Source organism: Alternaria infectoria (assembly GCF_024043175.1).
Source record: "Alternaria infectoria strain BMP 0036 chromosome Unknown scaffold_1, whole genome shotgun sequence".
Taxonomy (NCBI): domain Eukaryota; kingdom Fungi; phylum Ascomycota; class Dothideomycetes; order Pleosporales; family Pleosporaceae; genus Alternaria; species Alternaria infectoria.
In genome coordinates this window covers 2592731-2608666 of record NW_026250690.1, presented here as the reverse complement: position 1 = coordinate 2608666, position 15936 = coordinate 2592731, and the positions used below count along the sequence as shown (strand labels likewise).

Here is a 15936-nt window from a genome sequence, read left to right as displayed (position 1 = left end):
ATTAGAGTTATCTAGGTTATTTAGTAGAGAAGAAGATAAAGTTTTCTTAATAAGTATTTCTAGTTAGAAGACTTCTTTAAGTATCTTAACGTAGGTAGTATACTTCTTCTTATAAGCTTTTTTATATATATTTTTCTACTTATATACTTAGCTAATCTATTACTTAGTAGTAATATAATATTCTTTAAGCTAGACTATTATTATATAAGTATTATCTTTTATTAGATATAGTTATTTCTTTAGATTTATAACTTTACTATCTAACTTAAGTAACTACTATTAGATAGTGCTAAAAAACTCTTTACTTTTTATATTCTAAAAACGTAGAAGGTAAGTAGCGTTGCGTTTATTAGTAAGTTTTTTTTAGATCTTTTAGAGATAACTAATATATATAGCTAAGTTATTATTAAAGTAGAAAATAGTATTAAAAAGAAGCTTATAAAGCTTAACGCTATTTTATAATATAAAAATAGACTTATCTTTAAATAAAGTCTTATCTAAGTTACTAATATATTTAGTCTAGTTTTATATATTTATCTTATAGGCTACTAAGATAAGTTAGCTACTTAGTAGAAAGTTAGACTTTAGAATAATATAGCTAGTAATATTATAGTTAGTAAATATATAGAATATAGTATAGTAAGAGATATCTTTAGACTTTATAAAGAGAGAAAGCTATTACTACTTACTATCTAGAGGTATAATAGACTTATATAGTAACTAGGTATTTAAGAATACTTTAGATATAGAGTAATTAAACTTTTTATTATTAACTAGAATATAAGTAGTATAACGCTTAGCGTTACTATTCTTATTATAATAGGTAATACGTAATTTAGTAGAGTAGAGAGAGTTAGAGTAGTACGCGCTACTATAGTTAATATAGCTAAGTAGGTTACTAAGTAAGATATAGTAGAGCTACTTACTACTATAAGTCTTAGTAATGTTAAGTAGTTTATTAGTAAAGCTAATAGCTTTAGTATTATCTATTAGAGGCTTAATTAAGTTACTATAACTATAACTATAATTATAATTATCTTTATAGTTATTAGAGAAGTAATAGATCTAGGTAAGATTAGTGTTGTTATTCTTAGAGTTAGTAAAAGAACTACTACCTATAAGTAAGACGTACTAGAAGCTATTCTAGAAAAAACTAAAAATATTAAGTAGACTACTATTATATAAGTTAGAAGAGCTATAGAAGTAAAGTAGAACTTAATAAAAGTTTTAGAAACTAAAGGCTATAGTAGTAAAAGAGTCTAGAGTAGTAAAGTATATAGACTATAACTACTATTATAGCTAGTTACTACGCTAACTATAGATAGTAGAGGTAGTAGTTAGTTTAGTAAATAAAAGAGTAATAGCGCTAGAAGTAGTAGTTACTAAAGCCTCTACGTTAAAGCTTACTATAATCTAACTAGAGCTAGTATTACGTAAAAGAATATAGAAGGTATCTCTAATTAAAAAGTTCTTAGAGAAGTAGATTAGTAATATAGTTATAATTAGCGTAAGTCTCTTCTAGAAGTAACTAGCTAAGACGCTAAGTTACTTATTAGAGATTTAGATAACTATAATAATATATAAAAGTTATATAAAAATTAGATAATAATATTATATTAAATTATAATATTATTATAGTAAGGCTTAGAAAAAGCACTTAGAGGTAGAATATATATATATAGACTATTAGCCTAAGATAGGCCTAACGCCTAAGAAACTAAACTATTATAGTAGAGAACCTTAGCTAGATCTTTATTTAAGAGTTTATCTATTAAACGTATTATTAATTTAGACTATATTTTATTATTAATAATTTTATTAGATTTAAATATAAGATTAGAGTTATTAGATACTAGAAAAGAAATCTTAGCTAGATTTATATATATAAGAGTTGCATAGAGATTAGATAATAATATTATATTAAATTATAATGTTATTGTAGTAAGACTTAGAAGAAGCACTTAGAGGTAAATATATATAGTATAGGCTGTTAGCCTAAAGTAGGCCTAACGCTTAGAGAACTAAACTATTATACGTTCTCTAGCAAAAAACGCTTAAAGTTCTAACTAAGTAGATAAAATAGAAAAGATATTATCTATCTTCTTACGTAGAGCTATTAATAGATAACTTAAGGCCTAAGAGCTAAGAGAAGTAGGTATAAGAGTTAACGTAGAGAGCTAATAAGAAGGTAATAGAACTAATAGTAGTAATAGTGTTATAGATTCTTTAATATACTAAGGTACCTTAGAAGACTCTATATTAGGTAGAGATCTATAGCATTAAGTAGAGTAATAAGTTACCTTAAGGCTACTATTATCTATAGAGGTTAAAGTTAGGCAGAGACGTGTGTTATAATTGCCTTAATAGGTAGAAGTAATATAGTTAAGTAAATCTATAAATAACTAGCTAGTTCTTTCTAAGTATATAAAGTCTAATAGGCAGAGTAGAGTAACTATAAGCTTACTATAGTTATTATACGCGTAAAACGTGTTATAAGAGCCTAGCTTATTAAGGTTATAGTTATAAAAGTTCTAAACTAATTTCTTACTTTCTTAGAGATTAAAGTAAGGTTACTAGTATAGAGATTAATTATTACTTACCTACTTAACCTTATATTACAAATAACTACGTTAGTAGATATAAAGGTTAGTTATATTATATTATATATAAGAGTCTAGAACCTAGGTAACTATAAACTTAGTCTTACTATTATTAGTAAGATAGACCTCTAGTAGCGCGCAATCTCTAGCTTATAGCTAACTAGATAGCGCGTTATCTTTATATAGCTATAGAAGCTAAGAGTAGAAGGCTAGAAATAGCGCCTTAAAACTATCTAAAAGGTTTAGTTTATAAGCTATATAGTTAATAATATAAGTAATTTAATAAAAACCTATATTTTTATAGTCTAAGAATTTTACTAGCCTTTTAGTGCGTATATATTACGCGTTAAGAAGTACCTAATTACCTATATTAAAGTAGAGTATAGAGTAGTAATAAACGTTAGTAAACTTCTTTATCTTATCTTAAGTCTAAGTAATCTTATTATAGAGGTACTATTATATTATATTAATATAATTAGTTAAGGTATTAGTAGCGCGTAACTATGTAAAGGTAGGTATAGTATTAGTAATAGCGTAGAGAGGCTCTAAACTAGAACGTAGCTAGTAGCTCTTTATAGCCTAAAATAGAGAAACTCTAGTTACTAAGCTAATAGCTAAATTTAACTTAAATTCTACTAAGAGTAGTAGCTAGGCCTAGTTATTCTAGAGGTAGTTAACGTAGAAGCGTAGGTACTATTTAAGGTCTATATTTACATTCTTAGTCTAACTATCTATTTTTAGATAATACGTAGTGCTAAGCTTAAGTTACGTGTCTACTTACTTATATAAGCAGCGCTAGAAGTATAAGGTAAACTAGTAGCCTTAGTTAGAGATAAAAGTCTTAGAATACCTCTTCTCTCTCTAAATATACTTAAGAAACTTATTAATAATAGTAGAGACCTTTATATTTTCTATAGCTATAAACTTCTTTTTCTTAGAAAGCCTATCTATAATAACTATAATATAGTAGTAAAAGCGTTTATACTATAAGAATAGTAGAAGAAAAGTAATAAAGTTAATAGAGATGTCTTTCTAATACCTCTCTAGTATAGGTAGTAGGTGCAGCAACCTATACTTTACATAGTAATTAACCTTTAAGTAATAATAAGTTATATAGTTATTAGTAAATCTTATAATTATATTAGTTATACTCTGCTAGTAATACTACTAACTTAACTATTAATACATAGTAGTACAGCTACTATAACTACCTAGCAAAGAGTTATAGATATTCTTAATAATATAGGTCTACAGCTTCTCGCTAAATAGAATAAGTAGTCTATTATTGCGTAGAAATAACTTACTATTATTACTTAACTCTAAGTCTTCTAGCTTAAGCCTTACACTTTTAATAATAAGGTAGTAAAGTATATAATAGTTACTATTATTAAGTGTATTCTAGATAGTAGTAAGTTGTATATTAATAAAGTAGAGGTAATTAAGAATATCTTATATTAGTAGATTATCTACGCCTTTAATATTATTATAGAGATTATATTAACTCTTTAAGAATAGTCTAAAGAGTTCTACTATAAAGTAGCCTAGCTATAAACTACTTTCTTTAGACTTATACTATAGAGTAAGAAGTAATAGAACGTTGCACTTAGAGTCTTCTAGATAGAGACTAGCTAGCTTTATAGTATTATAGCTTTCTCTATTCTAGTAGTAATTACTAAGAATAACTTAATATTAGTATTACACTTAGTTATCTATAACGTACTTAGGTAGGTTACCTATATAATAAGTAAGGCTATTAGGTTTAGTACCTTACTTCTCTAGTCTATACTTTACCTTAAAGTTAAATTCTTCTAAGAACTTAGCCTACCTAGCCTACTTATAATTAAGATAACGCTTTATACAGAAGTATTTAAGGCTATAGTAGTTAGTAAGAACCTTAATAGTGTCTGTAGTTCTAGAGAGCTCTAGGCGCTATTTCTTAAATACTTAGACTATAGCAAAGAGTTTCTTATTATAGATCTTATAATTATATTCTATAAGTATTATCTTTTTTAATAAGTACGCTATAGAGTAGATAAATTTATTAGGTTAGATTTATAAGAGAACAGCTGCGTAAACGTAGTCTAATATATTTATCTTAAGAATACTCTTAAGATCTAGGTTAAAATAGACTAGAACTATATTACTATAGAATACTTTCTTTAACTTATTAAACAAGCGTATAGTGTTAGGTGTTATTTAGAACTAAGATAGATCTTCTCTAGTAAGATAAGTAAGTAGTTTAGTAATATTAGAGAAACTATAGATAAAGTAATAATAGAAGTTTATAAATTCTAGAAAGGCTTATATATTCTTAAGAGTTCTAGAGAGCTACTAGTCTTAAATAGTGTAGATCTTCTTAGAGTCTATCTTAATCTTATCTAAGATAATAATAAAGCTAAGAAACTTAACTTTCTATTTAATAAACTCTAATTTAAGTATATCTATAAAGAGTCTAGCGTTAGAGAGACGTATAACTACTTATAGAAAGTAGTTATTATATTTTTCTTTAGTTTTGCTAAAGATAATAATATTATCTAAGTATACTATATAGAATTTATCTAAGTATTTATGTAAGACGTTATTAATATACACTTAGAAAGTCTCTAGGCTATTATATATACTAAAAAGTATAACTATATATTAATATAGCCTATAGAGAGTAATAAACGTAGAAAAGTACTTATATTCTTTACGTATACGTATCTTATTAAAGGTAGTAATAATATTAACTTTAGAAAAGTACTACGCCTTAGCTAACTTAGTAAGCATATTATAGATTAGTAGTAGTATATTCTTATTCTTAATAGTGTGTGTATTAAGTTCTTAATAGTTAACATAAATATAAATACTACTTCTAGGCTTCTTAACTACTAATAGAGGTGTAGCCTATTTAGATATACTACGCTTAATATAGCTCTTCTATAACATATTATTAATATATAACTTAACTACTCTAGCTTTATTCTAGAATAGAGGCCTTAGTTACTATAAGAAAGGTTATAGTAGGTAGCTTATATTAGAGTTAAGTTAGATCTTAATAGTATAGTTAAGCTTATTCTACTATAGAGGGACCTTATTAGCCTTCTATAGGTTAAAGCTATAATAGAGAGAATAAAGAATATAGAAGAGCTTAGATAGAATTTTATCTTTAGATATAGGTAGTTATTCTATATAATTCTAGAATTTCTTAAAGTTCTTAGGTAGTACCTTAGCGCTAGCTATTTAGAGCTGCTAAGTATTTACCTATTCTTAATCTATTATATTACAGATTCTCTTAACTTCCTCTATAGAAGTTATATACACTTTATCTCTATAGATTACTACTATAGTAGTAACTTAACTTAAGATAAAGAAGATATTAATAAGAGAAGGCGCCTTTAGATAGCGTACCTTTTTCTATTTATAGAAAGATAGAGCTAGTCTCTTAGAGTAATAGCTACTAGGTATATAATAGAGTTTATAGTTGTGTAGACAGTATTATATATAATAGTTAGAGTTAAATATTATTACTATAGTATTCTAGTTAACCTAGAGATTATATTATTAAAACTATAGAGTACTAAGAATTATCTAAACTCTACTAAGTCTTATAATATAGGCAAGAACTTATTTCTTATAATTATTAAACTTAATATTTACTCTAGTTATATAGGTAATATTAGCAACTTTAGAGCTATCTACTAGCTCTAAGATAGTAGAGTTTTATAGTATAATTATTTTATAGTAGTTTACGCAAGCGTAAGATTTATTAATAAAGATAGAAGTATAACTAGAGTTACTTATTAGTTTAATATATAAAGATAGTTATAATAGAGAAGATATAATTTCTTTAAAGACTAGTTACTAATCTACTTAGAGAAGATATATAGAGCTACGTATAGTAGTAGCTATAATAGTAGAGACTTAAACTTATAGCGTCGCAGAGCTCTCTAGATTCTTAATCTAGTCTAGAATAGCTTATAATATAGAGTTAGGTTTATTATTATTATTATTATAAAGTTTAATAGAAGAAGATAAGAGAATTAGTATTATAGGTGTCTTTAAAGTGTATAGTTTATTATATTTCTTAGACTTAGAAAGTCTCTAGAGGTAATAGTTACTAGAGACTAGGCGTTTTCTACAAAAGCGTTAATAATAAATTCTAGTAAGGTAGAGCTCTATATAGCGTTAACGCTAATAGAGGCCTTTAGAATAGAAACTCTAGTAGCCTTACAAGCTTTATTAAGTGTAGTAAGAACTTCTCTAAAGTAACTTATTAAAGTAACACTATTCTAACTTTTATAAGGTATATTAGAGCTATTAGAATAGTATCTAGTGTAAGCGCACTTAAAGTATTACTTAAGATTAGTAAGAACCTAGGTTTCTATAAGAGTATAGTTCTTATAAGGCTTATTAATAACATAACGTAAAGTACTAGAGTCTCTAGAGAAGTTATTATTATAGTTATAGTTTCTACGTTCTCTACTATTACCTCTACCTCTACTATTACCTCTACCTCTAGTTCTATTTCTACTAGCGTTCTTAGAAGTATTGTAAGTAAGTAGAATAGAGAAGTAGAGCTGCTTAAGGTAGTAGAGCTTCTAGCTAAAGGTAGTAAAATTAGTAATATAGTAGTTATTATCTAAGAAAGGCTTAATATAAGTACACTATTAAGATAGAAGCTTCTTATATACCTAAAGAATTATTTCTTTATTATTCTATAAAAGAGCTGTAATATCTACTTAGAAGCGTAATAGAAAGGCGCTAATATTCTTACTAGCTTTTATACTTACTTTCTTATTATAGAAGTTATAGGTATTATAGTAGGTATTAAGATAACTATAGCTTCTATTAAGAATATTCTAGACTTATTATACTTATTAGAATTTGTAACTAGAAATAAACTAGCTAATAAATATACTTTGCTAGGCTAAACTACTAGTCTTTATATAGATAAAGTTAAGCTACTTAGCCTTATTACCTTTAAACGTGCTTATATAAGCACAGAACTAGCTTATAATATTAAGCTTCTACTTCTAGTAGGTGTCTATACAGGTGCTAATAGAACCTTTAAACTTATTAAGTTTAGACTATTTAGAGTAATAAGTATTATATATAGAAGCTAGTAGAGAAGTATAGTTAAAGTAGTTAGTAGTACGTCTATAGTAGCTTAGGCGTAAAGCGCTAGCTAAGTTATTAGACTTATCTAAGTTAGAGCTATTAGAGTTATTTAGTAGAAAGGCTAGAGAAGTCTTCTTAATAAGCTTTTAAAGATAGAAGACCTTCTCTAATACTTTAAAGTAGGTAGTATACTCTTTCTTATATATCTTTTTATAAACATCTTTACACTTATATATATAGGTAATCTATTATTTAGTAGTAACATAATACTCTTTAAGTTAAACTCTAGAGACGTAGGCGTTACTTTTTATTAGGTAGATCTCTTCTTATAGATATATAAGCTTACTATTAGAGTTAAGTAGCTACTATTAGATAGCCTCTAGAGCCTTATTAGTTTTAGTAACTTAAAGACGTAGGCTATAGATAGTATTACGTTTATTAGTAAGATCTTTCTAAGTCTTCTTTAAGTAACTAATGTATATAGTAAGGTTATTATTAAAGTATTAGATAGTATTAAAAAGAAGCTTATAGAGCTTTACACTATCTTAGAATATAGTATAGACTAGACTATCTTTAAAAAGAGTCTTATTAAACTTACTAATATATTTAGCTTAACTTTAGGCATTTACTTTATAGGCTAATAAGATTAGTTAGCTACTTTAAAAGAGATTAGGCTTAAAAATAACGTAGCTAGTAATCTTGCGGTTAGTAGGTACGTAGAATATAATATAATAGGTAATAGACTCTTATTCTAGAGAAGAAGAGAGTTATTAAGTAGTTAGTATTATAACTAGCTTTTATAGTAACTAAAGATTTAAAGAGGCCTTAGAGAAACCTAATATTACTTTATATAGTAAGTTATAAGTAGCAGCGCAGCTATTCTTATAGTTAGTATTATAATTAGCGTCTTAGTTAGCGTTGCAATAAAGAGTGCACTATTTAAATAAAAAGTTAAAGAGATCTAGGTAGTAGGCGCTACTATAGGTAACGTAGCTAAGTAGGTTGCTAAGAGAGAAGTAGTAAGGCTACCTCTTACTACTATAAGTCTTAGTAATGTTAAGCAACTTATTAGAGAAGCTAATAGACTTAATATTACTTATTAAAAGCTTAATTAAGTTACTACAGTTATAGTTGTTATTACAGTTACTAATAGAGTAATAAATCTTAGTAAGGTTAGCGTTATTATTCTTAGAGTTAGTAAGGTAACTACCTTCTATAGAAGAGACGTACTAGAAGCTATTCTAGAAGAAGCTAAGAATAATAGAGAAACTACTATTATGTAGGTTAGAGAAGCTGTAAGAGTGTAGAAGAGCCTAATAAGAGTTCTAAGAACTATAAGCTATAGTAGTAAGAGAGTCTAGTTTCTACGTAGTAAAGTATAAGAACTAGAACTACTATTAGTTGCTGCGCTAACTACGCGTAGTAGAGGTAGTAGTTAGTTTAGTAAATAAGAGAGTAGCAGCGCCTAAGGTAGCTATATAATAGGTCTTATTACTTACTATAACCTAACTAGAGCTAGTGTTGCAGAAGAGAACACAAAAGACGTCTTTAATAGAAGCGTTACTAACTAGAAACTAGAAGATTAGTAATATAGTTGTAATTAATGCAGGTCTTATTAGAAGTAACTAGCTAAGCTTTACTAAGTTACTATTAGAGAGTTAGAGAACTATAATAACGTATAAGAGTTATATAAAGATTAGATAATAATATTATATTAAATTATAATATTATTACAGTAAGGCTTAGAAAAAGTACTTAGAGGTAAATATATATAGTGTAGGCTGTTAGCCTAAGGTAGGCCTAACGCCTAGAGAACTAAACTATTATAATATATATAGACGTAGTAATAGAAGATAAAATTAGACTAGAATTTATATTACTATTTAGTCTAAGATTAGTAAGAATTTATAGTAATATATTATATAGAGTTATTATAAAAGAGTTAAATTTACTATTATATATATTAGTCTATATCTATAGCTCTTACTATATATAGAATATAGAGTAATAAGTAATTATAAATAAATAAACGTAGTATTATATTTATATATACTAGTAGAAGTAAAAGAGAAGATAAGTAAGTAATAAAATAGAGAATAGCTACTCTTAATAGATTCTACGCTATAGTAAATATACTATAATAAACTAAACACTATATAGTAGCTAATAATAAATAACTTTTATCTATATAACTACTTCTAATAATACGTAATTATAACTATTAATAATTTAGATTATAGCTTTATTAATAAGCTAAAAGATACTCTTATACGTAACTAAATAGAAGAAAGCTTTAAATATAAATACTATACTAGCGCTACTCTATAGCTAAATATATAAAAGGTTTATAAGTAGATTATTAAAGTAATTACTAATATAATTATGTATCTTATACTAGGTCTCTTATACCTAAGGTAACGTAGTACTAATATTAGTAGGCTAGTTAAGTTTAATATCTATTAGCTTATTAGGCTTTATATTAGTAGATAGATAATATTTAATATTAGAAAGCTAGTTAAGTTTAATATTAATACGCTAATTAGTTTTAACGTTATTAGGCTAGTTAAGATTAATATTAGTAGACTACTTAAGTATATATATAGAGAACTAGAGAAAGTAATTAGAAGATATTATAGTTAGCTTTAATAATAGTATAATAATTACTAATATTATAAGTAGATAAATAGAAAAAGATTTAATATAAAAATAGAATTCTAGAAATCTATATCTTTATATAGTAAGATCTAGTAGTAAGATATCTTATTATAAAGAAAGAAATATACCTTTAACTTCTATAAAAGTATAGTCTTAGTTATATTAAAGCTATTTCTCTTAGTATATATAGTATAAAATCTACTTAGATAGGTAAGCTCTAAGACTTTTTATAAGACTCTAAATACTTAAAAATATCTTATAGAATAAAGCGCTCTAAGAATAACTATAGTACTATAGTAATATACTATATACTTTAGTAAATAATATTAAAGCTATTATAATTATACTATATACTAAAGTATAATCTTAATAACTTAGCTCTACTAAGACTAGACTATAGTATAAGTAAAAGGCGTACTTTTTTATTCTTTATAAAATAAAGTAGTAAGCTAAAATATACTAGTAGTAAAGTTATATATTAGAGTATATATTATAAAACTTACCTAAGTAGCTCTAAGATCTTTTTTAAGACTCTAAGCGTTTACTACTAGCTATAATATCTTTTTAAGACTTATAAATATCTAATATAACTAAGACTTAAGCTTTAATAAGCTATATATATCTATATATAATTAGAATCTAATAGTAAAGTTATAGAGACTATATATACTCTATAGATTCTTATAAAGTTTACTATTAATTACTTTTATATATATTAACTCTAGATTAAATATCTTTTTTACTAGCTAGTAATATAAATAACTATCTTAATAGATAGTAATTATAAGCTTATCTTAGAAGCTTACTACTTTCTCTTCTTTTCTTTCTTCTCTATTATTATAATACTATTAACTATAGAAGTAAAGTAGGTACTTAAAGTGTTCTTTAGTAACTATAGCGTAAGTATCTATAATATCTAGATACCTTTATATTAGTAAGCTAACTATACTAAATAATTATAGCTTTTTATAAAATTCTATCTAAAGATTTTAATAAAACTTATACAGGCGCTCTTAAGTAACTAGCTTACTATTACTTTTCTAAGCTTAGTAAAAAACTACTATATAAAAAAAGAAAAGTAGAAAATAATTATAGTAATAGGTTAAGTAGAGGTTATAAAACTACTAAGAAGAGTAGAAAGAGCTCTTTTACTATAATACTAAACCTTCTACTACTATATCTCTATCTAGTAGTTAAAGCGTATCTATAATATTATAAGATAGATATATATACTTTTTTATATACTAAGAAGCTTACTAATATAGCTAGTTATTATAGCGTAGATAGTAGTAGAGAGATATTTATTTTTTAATATAGCTATATAAAGTCTTTAGATAGCTAAATTAGAATAAGTTATATCTAGTAGCTATTTATAATACTTATATAGTATAATATTATTAAGCTTATATAATCTAATTATACTAGAATCTAAATTAGTAAGCTTATATAGAAATATTTTTATAAACTAATTATACTTATATATAGTGTAAGTAAGAATATAAAAACTATTTTAATAAAAAATATAGTAAGTAAGCTAAAACTATAGTATAAACTTAGTAATAAGATTAATATCTTTATTACTTAGTTTAGCGTAGAGTATCTCTTTTTTTTAAATAATAGCTTAACATAAAACTTATAAGTATACTATTTTTTAGTAAACTTATATACTTATATAACTAGCTTAAATAATAACTATAATACTTTTAGTATCTACTATAATAAAGCTATATAGTATTTTTATAAATAGTTATACCTAAAAATACTACTTAACTAAAGTTTTATAGTATAGTAACTAAGCTACTATATTTAGAAGTTCTTACTTTACTTATTTAAAAACTCTACTAAAAAAAGAAAAGTAAAATAAGTTAATATAATAGTAAAGGTAAAAGTATAAGTAGATAAAGAAAATATAAAAAAAAATATATAAATAACTTCTATTTTTATATACTTTAGTAAAATAACTACTTATATATTCTTCTTAATTTATTTAGAAAAATAACATGTACTTTGTATATGCGTTTTTAGTGCTAGCTAGTCGTACATCCAACCTCGCGCGGTATCCAGCGAATGTTAGTAGGAGCCGCCTAACCCAGACTATGGGGTCGCTTGTGACAAATAACTCTAAGTGGCTTCGCGTTTAGATGCGATCTGAACCGAGATTCCGGGTAAGCTCCTAAGCTGAAGAAGGAAATGGGGAAAACTTGAGGACAATATCAACAGTCTTGGCGGGGCATTCCATTCTGACTCGCCACGATACTGGTCTGAGATGCTTCGTTCCGATACCAAATATACAATCCATCCACAAGTGAACCCTTCGCAATCTAGTCAAGGCAGCTTTGTAACAACCAATGCTTCCCTAGTCCAAGCCTTCGCTACCCGCGTATCTATTCCAGTCGTTCATATTCATGTTCTCTGTCATAGGCGTGAGTGATGACGACGCAGCGATAGTTGATGGATATGTCACGACCTGTGATCTAATCTGCCCTTGCTGTCCATAGAACCCTCCTAGAACGGTCGGTGAAAAGCCAGGTGTGGCCTCAGCAATGCTTGACATTTGTAACGGTGCTGCGCGGTGAGGAGTGAAGGGGGCGCGCGGGTTCGTCTCTACAACCCGGGAGAAGCTCTCTGATACGTTGAAAGATGTGTGCTCGGCTGAGGTGATGGGCGTGTTTAGTGATCTTCGCTCCATGGTAGGCCGGTCGATGTCATCCGGTGAGGAGAAAGCCGGTCTGAGAATCGGCGGATGAGCACTGACTGGAGGTACGGCGGGACATGAGTTATGCCTTTGTGGCCATGCGGAGGATTGGGACCTGCGCTCCTGAATTTCACCCGATACATCATAACTCCAATCATGATGCCAAACCATATCTTGCTGCGGGTCTCCTGATGCTGCGAGTTTCTGGAAGTGGGTATATAAGTGAAGCGGACGGCTACTCTCATCTCCTCGGGACTTTTGCCACCCACGATGATCTATCGTGTTCTTCAGCTGATGATCATGCAGCGCTGAAAAGTCTGCAGGCGAGGTTGGAGCAGTGTAACCATGTGGCTGCATGTGATCGTCCTCAGACAGAGTCGCGTATCGTGTGGACGCTGATCGCAACGTGTTCGATCTGCGCAAGCCCTGCATGCCGTCTGTGTATCGAGCGTTGGCGACATGATCCTTGGGTGATGTTGCTACTTTCTTATATGTGCCTCCGCGATGTAAACCTGCATGACGATGTTCTTCGGCTTGGGTGGCAATATCGGGATTGTTCCAAGCCATCGGGGAAAAGACTTCGTTCGCGGCAGTTTGCTGGCTCATGTCCTCGAGTAGAAACATGCCAGTTTGGCCCATCACTGTGTCAGTCACAACCGAAGCTCGTGTTGCTTCGTTGTGCTGCGGCCCTTGCATAGCCGTATGCCTCTGTCCACGCGATTGGACGTCGGACGGCAGTGTTACTAGCCTGTGCAACTCTTGCAAGCAAAGACTCAGCTTCTCTACAGCCAACCCTGCAAGCTCGTGGACACTGTTCTCGTACAGGTTCTTGAAGACAACAAAGGCTTGTTCCGCTTTGAATGCACCAGTGGTAACGGTTCGGCATTCTAATGCATCCAAGAGAAGGATCATGCATCCATTGAAGGCCTGTTGTGCGGTCGCCCAATCGATTAGCGCAGCTGGGTCTCTGTAATGGAAGAACATGAAGGCAGAAATCAGAGCTTCCGATGAAGCAAGTACCAGCGTCCTTCCGCGAGGTGCAGCTTGTGTTGAGTATGTCTCGTGTGAAAAGTCCAAGGAGGACGCGTGGTGGACAGCCTGGAATGGTAATACGTCATCCTTGCCAGTTGAGATTGTGGCAGAAGTGGCATGCTTCTCGGTTTTCTGCTGGTTCAGAAGGACGATGTAAGTATGAGCATTGGAAAAGTATACTGCATCATGTGAGCGAACGCATACATCAGATGATGTCTTCTTTAGACCGTAGAAGGAGTCGCAAGAGAAAAGCCGCCAATGGTTTCGCTATTCGGGGTTATGTCCAATACTCCCAATCTAAGGTGTAGGTACCTATGACAAGATCGTACCCGTTGAGCACGAGGACCAAAATACAGGCAAAAGATTGTTGAGACGTACCAGTGGCTACGGCATATAAATCCGGCAGAGTCGTCTCAGGGAGCATCCACGTGTCACGAAATTGAAGCGTTTCAGGTATAGTATCCAACAATCTTCGGAGTATGTCGGTGTACTCGTCAATCCTGGCATTTGTCAAGCGGTTGCTACTCATTATCTGTCTGGCCAGTATCGTGAAGTGGTTAACGAATTCGCCGAATCGTAACGAGACCGGGTCAGTCGTCAACTCGGTCGGCCAGGGATTGTCCCCGATGCCGCTTATTCCTAGAGGTCTCCCAAGGGTCATAGACATTTGTTCATCCAGGTGGAGCATGTGCCACCAGACCTTCTGCCGTATAACGCAGTCCTTCTCATTCGTAGGGGCAGGATTTAGATACTTCGGGTGACGATGAAGGCCAATCGAGTGGGCAAGGCGAATCGTAGTACCGAACAACGCGAACGAATCCAGCATCCTTCCGTTGTTGGTTAGATAACTCCCAATCATGAGGAGCGTCTGGATTGCAGAGAGAGACGGTTTGTGTGTAAATGACGACAGGCGTAAAGCTTGCATCGCTGCTGCAACTGGACCAAGAGCGTTAGCTTGAACTCCAATAGCCTCGCATACACCTACTGTAGACGTTACCCTTCTGAGTCTCGATTTCGATGGCGTCAGCGTTCCATCGTCCTCCACTTTTGTCCCAGACTGAATGCTGTGCGCCAAGCGCGATGAATCCGAAAAGTAATGCCAAAGTAGTTGGATAGAGTTGGGAGTTCTTTCGTGCGTCGGAAAGGAAAGCCTCAATCTCCTTTTTCGTCGTTTGCACAGGCACTGGGCAGACAAGCCGCTGGAATACTCCAAAGTACTCCATAAGCTCATCCTTCATGGGTAGGCAGCTAATTAGCTGTGGGATACATTCATCGGGTGCAGCAACGAAGAGAGTCGGGAAGGGATACGTTGGCAGACTGCGAAACATATCCGAGGCTCGGGGTATTGTATACGACAATGGCAGAACGCTAGCATCCGCTGAGGGGAACTTGTGATGTTAGATTGGTGCTTAAGGTGTGCAAGAGTATACATACATCACTGAGGACAGTAGCTAGTCCAGGCGAGCCGAAGTAGATGCTATCCTGCCACTCGGAAGTCTGGAAACGTTTCTGCTTCACAGCTCGCCGTCTCGACGAAACAGCACCTTCATTAAGAGGTGAGTCCAAAGAATCCATCTGATCCAGGTCATCATCTGCTGAGATCTTGTAGGCGCGCAGCCTTTCTTTAAGACGTAAATTCTCTGCGCGCAGTTTACGAAGCTCATAACTCTGTTGGATTGGGGCGTAATTGCCATCTTCTGCAATGAAGTGGCAGTCGCGTGGAGAGCCACGAGCACAACATGCCGAGCATGGTTTTGTGCGATCACACTATGCTACGTTAGCTCAATATGCAGTCAAAGCGCAGCGCGAGGATACTGTCGGCATCTCACACATCGCAACCTGTAATGCGAATCG

General features: G+C 30.7%; 1 protein-coding gene across 1 annotated transcript; it reads right to left on the bottom strand.

Annotated features, from left to right (window-relative positions):
- Window positions 1–12711: 12711 nt before the first annotated feature.
- J4E92_000879 (uncharacterized protein) lies at window positions 12712–15320 on the bottom strand (the record flags this gene model as incomplete). Its single annotated transcript, XM_051492293.1, has 4 exons — window positions 12712–14261; window positions 14461–14909; window positions 14991–15018; window positions 15068–15320. 4 exons carry the CDS (start codon window positions 15318–15320, stop codon window positions 12712–12714), a joined length of 2280 nt encoding a protein of 759 aa, XP_051357805.1.
- Window positions 15321–15936: the final 616 nt, after the last annotated feature.